We start from the raw sequence: 8,767 nt of genomic DNA, 5'->3' as shown, positions 1-8,767 counted from the left end.
GGACACATCAAAGCATGTTCCTGTTCAAGTTTAATGTCCATTGCTCGTGTTTCTTGGCCCAAACAAGTCTCTTCTTCTAATTGGTGTCCTTTAGTAGTGGTTTCTTTGCAGCAATTCGACCATGAAGGCCTGATTCACACATCCCCCTCTGAACAGTTGATATTGAGATGTGTCTGTGACTTGAACTCTGAAGCATTTGTTTGGGCTGCAATTTCTGAGGCTGGTAACTAATGAACTTATCCTCTGCAGCAGAGGTAACTCTGGGTCTTCCATTCCTGTGGTGGTCCTCATGAGAGCCAGTTTCATCATAGCGCTTGATGGTTTTTGCGACTGCACCTGAAGAAACTTTAAAAGTTCTTGAAATGTTCCGTATATGTCTTAAAGTAATGACGGACTGTCGTTTCTCTTTGCTTATTTGAGCTGTTCTTGCCATATTATGGACTTGGTCTTTTACCAAATAGGGCTATCTTCTGTATACCACCCCTACCTTGTCACAACACAACTGATTGGCTCAAACGCATTAAGAAGGAAAGATATTCCACAAATACATTTTTAAGAAGGCACACCTGTTAATTGAAATGCATTCCAGGTGACTACCTCATGAAGCTGGTTGAGAGAATGCCAAGAGTGTGCAAAGCTGTCATCAAGGCAAAGGGTGGCTATTTGAAGAATCTCAAATAGAAAATACATTTGTATTTGTTAAACCCTTTTTTGGTTACTACATGATTCCATATGTGTTATTTCATAGTTTTGATGTCTTCACTATTATTCTACAATGTCAAATAGTAAAAATAAAGAAAAACCCTTGAATGAGTAGGTGTGTCCAAACTTTTGACTGGTACCGTATATATATTTAGTATGAATCAAATTCTAGGATGAACAGAAGGCCAGACAATAGACATGAGTCTTAAGGCCTTCTTTCAAGGCTCAACGGTCTGAGCAGCCCTGAGATTGTCTGGAAGGGAGTTCCAAAGGCGTGGTGCATGGGAGCAAAATAAACGGTCCTCCATTTTACGGAGCCAGGTACTGGGGGCATGAAGCAGTTTGCCATGGGTTGAATTTAGGGTGTGTGGAGGTTCATAGGGAAGAGTAGGTCTGACAGGTAGGCTGGTCCGATGCCATTTATGGCTTTTTAGATGAGGATGATAATTTTTATGTTAAATTCTTTGAGTGACTGGTAGCCAATGGAGATCAGCAAGTGAATAAAAGGTATGACAATATTTCACAAATGTGACCAACCGGCTCGATTCGGTCTTATGTAGCAAAATGTGAAATGGTGTTTTTTTACATTGGAGAAAAGTAGAGACTCAGAGCTAGAAATGTGTATATCATACACTACAGATGAGGAACAATGGGAAAGTAATTTTGCTTTCAAAGTTGATAAACGTATATCCTCACTTTTGAGAAAATGGCCCTTGAATGTTTTGGTAAACCTACTGGAGAGCTTGTCACGCCCTGACTCAGGGGATGTTTATTTGTTGAGTCAGGGTGTGTATATTCCGTGTTGTGTTGTTTCTATGGTGTAGTATCTGGTATGTCTATTTCTATGTTGGCCGGGGTGGTTCCCAATCAGAGGCAGCTGTCGCTCGTTGTCTCTGATTGGGGACCATACTTAGGCAGCCTTTTGGCACCTGTTAGTTATGGGATCTTGTTCCGTGTGAGGTATGTTATTTGTCTACCTTGGACTTCACGTTTCGTTTGTTGTTTTGTCGTGGTGTTTAAGTTTAAATAAACATGTATGCTTATCACGCTGCGCCTTGGTCCTTCTCGTTCGTAAACGATCGTGACAGAGCTCTTCTTTGTCTACACCCATTCAGTATCGTTCACACCCTCTTAAGCCTTAGCCCCACCCATCTCTTTAAGGATTCACATGTGAGGCCATGTACTAAACAACCAAAGATTTCAAGACTAAAGGCTGGTTTATACTAGGGTTGTGTTCGTAAATTCAATCTGGAGTGCCAGAGTGCGCTTTGGGCGTTCCTAAATTCAGATTGTCCATTCATAAATTCAGAGGAGGAGTAGGGTTGATCTGAGCATTCTGACCTAACAGCAGCAAGCACCCAAGCTAACTGGCTAATGTTGGCTAGCTTGCTAGCTACATCCAGACACAAATGAGAGAACAGCTCACTCTGACCATTTTACTCGCCCAAGCAGAGCTGGTTAGGCTGTTTTTATGTTATTCAGAGCGTTGGTGACAGTAACTGTGCTGCTGGCAACAATTTAATTACGTTTTTTTTGTCAAAGTGTATTAACACTGGCCATATTCAACGCGGGTGTTGAGTGTTTGTAAATTCGTCAGTTATTCTGCGCTCTGGCACTCTCGATAAGAGTGCTCAAAAATCGGAGTAGATAGCCAGAGCGAATTTACCAGCTACGTCTATCGACAGTTGTCGCAGTGACATCATGAACATTCTATTGAAATGGTTACTTGCATAGTGGAGTCTTTTTTGTTTAGACATCAAGCTAGCTAGCTAAAAAATGTAATCCCAACTATGCAAGTAACCATAATCCCAACTCATAATCCCAACTCATAATGTTACTACCCTGCATGAATCTGCAGGTAGCTAACCAACCAGGTTCAATGTTAGCTAGCTAGCTAACATTAGGCTATAACTAGCAATGCCAACGGCTCTGAGATACGACTAATATTGCTACACAGATCATACACGTAACGTTAGCTAGTGAGCCAGCCAGCTAACATTAACTAGCTAACATCACGCTTTGACTTGAAATTAAAATGACTTTCTGACTATATTAGAAACGTATAACATCTGAAAATGTAGCTAGCTAGACGATCTTACCCATATACATGGATGGATGCTTCTCTCTCTCTGTCATGGATGCCATGGTTTCCCTTAGTTTGAAGACGTAATCTGGAGTCAGGTGTTTTATACAACAGCCTTCTGTGTGTTCTCTTTTCGACTCCCTCTGCATATTTGCAATCAAACGCCAGAATGTTCTGTATCTCCTTAGCTATCATACTCTAATTCCACTGGGCATTCCACTGATTTCAAAATTTGGTCCTCCAGAAAGTGGAGAACAACATTTTTGCAGTTCTACTACGTGACATCTTCCAAAAAAAGCTGCATTAGAAGGATTACCTACACATAATGACCAGCTCACGTTATAGACAGAAGCATGCTACATGGCAGACAAATCCGAACTCATCTCTCAGCATGTCCAGCCAACCCATTATCTCAGCCAATCATGGCTAGCGGGATGGTTCCTGTCTTTTTCCGTGGCTAAACCAACTAGGCTCGTAATTTAACAATTTTATTCGTATTTACAGATGGCATACACGTTTGTTATTAAGGCACATGAAAGTTCACATGATCCAGAAGGCATTTCTGCCAAAAAACACATTTTGATAAAATAAAAGAAACGTTTACGTTCAAATGGCTCTCCTGTGAAGTAGTGACGCGCGACATACACCTATTTTCCTGAAACGAGTCACATTTTAGTGACGTAGCAATCCTCTCAAACAGTAAAATATACGTCCACCTGCTTTTGGTTCAAAGGTGGTACAAGCCAACTGTTCCGACCAAGAATATCCGGGGGGCTCTGAGCTACTGGAACACATTGAGAAAAAAAGTGTAAAACACAACGTAGCTGCCAAGTAGCCTCCTGTCTATGGTGATAAAACGGACAGCACTCTCCAAGGTGCTAATTCTTTCAAAGCATTTTAGACGTCACTGAGTATGCCCACATACTTGAGCTTACACAAGTCCGAATTTCTTATAGCCTCATTTTCTAGACATCAATATACAGCAACATTTTGGGACGACACTGCAGAACACCCGCCATATGCACACATACTCAGCAGTGGGGTTTACAAGACCCGAATTCCATATAATTTTCAAGACATCTACGCAGCAGTAGAACAAATATCACAATATCGGAATATAACTTGAAATAAAAGAAATCAATGTAGGCTACAGCAGAACACACATATGAGAATAAATAGGCCTTCTGCCTATGATTAAAAACTTGTTCTGTGATGTGAAGGTCAATAAAAAAAATCGGCCACAATGACTCTCCCCGTGTCAAGTCCATTTAACTCCTGAGAGTCAACTTCTTGTTCAAAGCCATGAGTGGGCATGTGGCTGTGATGTTTAGCCTCCTGAGGCTGTTCTGAAGACACTGGCTGTAGTGTCTATTAATTTTTTTCATTTTGACTGTTAACCTGGGTGTCCTCTTTAGCCTTGTCTACAAGGCTTGCTGCCACCAAATGCGCCTTGGTTCAGGCATGTTAAAAAACTTTTTTTCTGAGTGCTCTTTGTTGTTGTTTATTATGTCTGATGCATAGGATGTTAATTTACTGTACATTCCACCCACTCTTTTGCTAGTTAATCCCTCCAGTCGTTTCTAGACCCAAGCTCCCTACCTTTTTGCATGTTGTACATCCCAACTTTGAAATCTGCATGACAAGCCAGGGGTTATAAGTTTGATTGTTCTTGAACTGCAAATTGCACCTGCTCCAAGCATTTCAATTGTGGATGCACTGCCCCCTCCCCCCCAGCTCCTCCTCCTCCCCCCCAGCTCCTCCTCCTCCCCAGCTCCCCCTCCCGCTGAGTCTGACTCGCTAGTAGGCCTACTAGCTAGTGGAGGTGCCGGTTGTGATGCTGAACTGGCGGGATTAGCATCACCATCAGGAACAATTTGCCCCTCACTCCTCTCCTCCGGCACTGACAGTTCTCTGGATCGTTCTAGGTTCGATTCACCATCCTCTCTGGATTTTTGGACTTGAAAAATGTCAAACTTGATTGCCTTTTCTTATCAATTTTTTTATTTGGCTTTCCCACGATTCAAATTCAGTAGGGAGACGACTAGACTAGGCTACGTGATGTGATTACGTAGGGACCTCTTCACTAGCTGACCACCACTACCAAGACCTGTTTCAAGATCAGTTACTTACCCCACTGGCCCTCCCCATAACCTCTATGTACAAATAAGAGAGCAGGTCTGGGATCAGTGTGGCAGGATAAGATGATTACATAGAAGGATCACCGTGCTTTTACATAATGGTCTTTCTGGGGAGCGGGAGATAAAACGAGTGGGCAACTTGATAACATTTTTATTAGAGTGTCTACAGTGCGAACAGTGAAATAATTAATAAGTCATGCCACGAGAGGTACGGGATCTGGGCAAATAGGTGCTGGAACAAACAAAGTCAAATATGAGAGGCGCCGGATCCAAATTAAGCACTGGCTCTACCTCTCGCAGTTGAAGGTCTACGGGGTATACTCTAACCCTCAGGATCCTTTTCATCATCCTCCCTCTCTGGAAGGATTTCCTCTACCAAAGCAGTATCGTTAAACTTATTTTGAATCATCATAATGCTCTGCAATGATGAGCAGATTCGCCTTCGTACATTTATCCAGTATCTCCCAAATAGGTTTCCCCATAAAGTGCTCCAAAATCGAAGTCCATATTTTAAACGTTATTATTACCCTGTGAATGTTTATGCAACTTTCCACTGCTTCAGTGATTTGAGCAACTACAACAAACCTGGGACACAATATCCCGGACGAGTCCCCATTTTCTTACATTCCCCAATAACCAAAAATCATCACTTAACATAAAAAAGAACTAACAAATGAGTCACTGACAACCAAACCGAAACCAGGTGGGGCTTTAAAATAGGTTCTGAAAGGCATCCATGGGGGTGCCTACTGAGTCCTGGACAAGCAAACTCTAATAGGGACTAAACTAGGGTCGCCATTGGTGTCGGCTACTGGGGATCCTAATAAAATCAAACAAATCTAAACAAACACCCACCATGGATGCCCACTAGATTTGCCTGATAAGACAAAAAAAACAAAAAACACACCACCTTAGGTCAGGGAGTGAAAATAAACGTGGAGCAAACCAAACAGGGAAGACACGATAAAAGGCTTTGTTTAACTCAAACTTAGAGGGAGAGGTAAACAGTGGTCTAGCTCTTCCAACATCTCTCAAACCAACAGGAGCATTGGCTCTGCAGCGCTTCAATATCACCTGTGCCAGTAGAGGTGAAACTAACGATAGACTAACGAGGTGACAGGTGCAACACATCCTGGCCAACAAGGATGACTCCAATCAGTGCACGTCCACAACCAAAAATAAACCAACTTTGAAATCGAAAACAAATGCCAGATGGGCTGGTCCATCTTTAGCTCAGTGGCCGGTCTAAAAAGTAGAGTAGTAACTGGGTGGGACTTCCTATGGGTTAAGGAAGAATCACATAATTCCATAAAGGTCACCAGGTGGGATCAGCCAATGAATTATACTTTTGAGCAAACATTCCATAACTGCAGGTGGCAGTAAATCACCAACCTTGGCTTTATACCTGTTCAAACAACACTCTCCAGGTGGCAGTATGCAACCTTTCAGATTGGTTGCCAACTCATAGAAGTAGAAGAAGAAGAAAACGTACTACTTCAAAATGGAGAGGGCCTCAATGGTGTGCTGCCAGTGCTCTCACAGACGTCATATTGGGACAGATACACTGATGCAATGTCTATGTTTGTAACACAAACTGAGGTGTCTTTAGGTGAAGTGTAGTTGAGTGGGGAATTGGGCTGATCTTCCTCATTGTCCATGAAGCTATTTAAAAAATGCATTGGAATTATTTTCATTTACATAAAACATAAATAATGACTGAATTGATAAACAGTTTGATCTATCCCTTTTATTTTACACGAAATGTTTTGTGTATTTTACTTTCTAATTCACATTTTCTCTAAATATCAAAAGGATCTGCTAGATCCTTCACTTCTAGTAGAATACTTTACTGCCCATTTGTGGAAACTTATTACATCCTTACATCCTTTTGCTCAGTACCCAACCCCCCTGAAACAGAAATACATGTCCACTGACATGCTAGAAGAACATAGGGTCAGTGACACAGCAGCATCCCTGATTTGACTTTACTACAGTAAAATAGACTTAACAAAATGCATAAGACTTCACAAAAATTAAATGCAATACAAAGGAAAAACAAAAGATTAGGTTGATGATAAAAACATTTAGTTCTGGCAGCTCACATTCTGTCAGATGTTCCTGTTAGACCTGGGATTCAAACCGGCAACCCTTGCCCTGCTGCTGTACCATCTAAAGTCATAATTGGTACCAGTTTAGGTTCAGATTTTAGATGAGGAAAATCAAGAGAGTTCGGAAAGATTCTTGTTCTTATAATTTTTGTAATACATGTTCTGATCTCCTTGGTCCTAATACCATATATGATAGGGTGTACCAGTGGTGGGAACAGAATGAACTGTACTGATATTAATATATTAACCTCTCTGTTTACTGTGCTGTGCCTGTTGTAAATAACAGAAAAAAGGATGGCTGTAGAGAAGTTGATGAAAGTGATCAAGTGGGGAGCACACGTATTAAAAGCCTTCTTTCGTGACTCCTTTGAGGCTTTCAAGCAAACAAGTATTATTTTTACATATGAGAGTCCAACTAACACAAAAGGTAAAACCACTAGGCTTGCTATGATACATATACCATACAGGTTACTCAGTGCACTTTCAACACAGGAGAGTTTAACAACTGCTAGGTTATCACAAAAAAGCTTATTGATGTTGTATTTGCACACAGGGAGCCTTGAAGTTATAAACATTTGAAAAGCGAGCATGGTTATGGGAATAAAATATACCAAGGCTAACAACATCTTCACTTTAGAAGGGGTCATAATGCTATGATATTGCAATGGCTTGCAAATGGAGACATACCTGTCATAAGCCATCACTGCTAGAATAACGTAAGCACACGTTGCATATACATTGCAGAAAAACACCTGCAATATACAACCTTCGTGAGAGATGTCCTTTATGTCATTAACGAGATTGTCCATGATCTTCGGACAGACGGATAAACTCCCAATCAGTCCATTCACCGCCAAGTTGAACAGAAATATGTACATGGGCTTGTGTAAGCTTGATTCTAAGTAGATGACAAGCATGAGACTGAGGTTGGCAAATATTGTAATGAAGAAAAGCAAAAATGTTAAGAAAAAAGCTGCGTAGTTGAGTGGGCCTGGAGGTCCATATGCAGTGAAAAATATAGTGATATGTAAGACCGTTTGGTTCATATTTCCTGAGTAAAAGACAATTATAGTCAGCAGTTATCAGACATCATTTTAGAAATAATAAAACACATTAATAAAATAAACATTTAGAAAATGTGCAAACTTCAAAATAGTTACCATCAGGTTAGTACACTGGAGTTGGTGTCAGGGGTTGACAGAATTAATTTGATAAAGATGAGAACATTCTAAAATGAACAGTCTTCCAAGTAAAATGTTGGCTGGCATGATACGTTTTAGCTCCTTTTTATACCTTCACCATATTATAAGTGACATGAGTCTTTTGAGTATTTTCCTAATTAAAGCAATGTCTTAGAGAGATGTCACCCAATGGTATTAATTAAGGATGTATTTTTATTACTTCATTTGAGATCAGGGACGTGTTGTGTTTGTTTGACTGTATTCCAATTTTTTGGGTTCACTTTAAGGGGCAATCTTGCTAAATACATTTTCAGACTTTTAAATGAATGATATACACCCATTGATTCTTAAAAGATATAACGTATGAATGCCTCATGAGCTTAGTCAACTGTCGTTGAGACAAAGTTTAGACATAAATCATAAAACAGAAATATAGCTGCAAGCAGCAATGAACAGGGTTCACAGAATGACAGAAAGGACACAAGATCAGTTGGATAACAAAGCAATCTGGAGTGAGTCTGACCTATGGTTCATGAGGAGAAGATGACTGCAGAT

At 40.7% G+C, this 8,767-nt stretch overlaps 1 protein-coding gene across 1 annotated transcript; it reads right to left on the bottom strand.

Moving 5' to 3' along the window:
• Positions 1-7,031: 7,031 nt before the first annotated feature.
• LOC121568422 (olfactory receptor 52K2-like) lies at positions 7,032-8,077 on the bottom strand. Its single transcript, XM_041878964.2, has one exon. It carries the CDS (start codon positions 8,075-8,077, stop codon positions 7,058-7,060), a length of 1,020 nt encoding a protein of 339 aa, XP_041734898.2. The 3' UTR covers positions 7,032-7,057.
• Positions 8,078-8,767: the final 690 nt, after the last annotated feature.

Source organism: Coregonus clupeaformis, unplaced genomic scaffold, assembly GCF_020615455.1.
Source record: "Coregonus clupeaformis isolate EN_2021a unplaced genomic scaffold, ASM2061545v1 scaf0298, whole genome shotgun sequence".
Classification (NCBI taxonomy): Eukaryota; Metazoa; Chordata; class Actinopteri; order Salmoniformes; family Salmonidae; genus Coregonus; species Coregonus clupeaformis.
Note: the sequence above shows the minus strand (reverse complement) of the source record. Positions and strands in the feature narration are given on the sequence as shown.

Excerpts from the sequence above, each read along its gene's own strand:
- LOC121568422 (XM_041878964.2), bottom strand. The coding sequence starts at position 8,077 with ATGAACCAAACGGTCTTACATATCACTATATTTTTCACTGCATATGGA.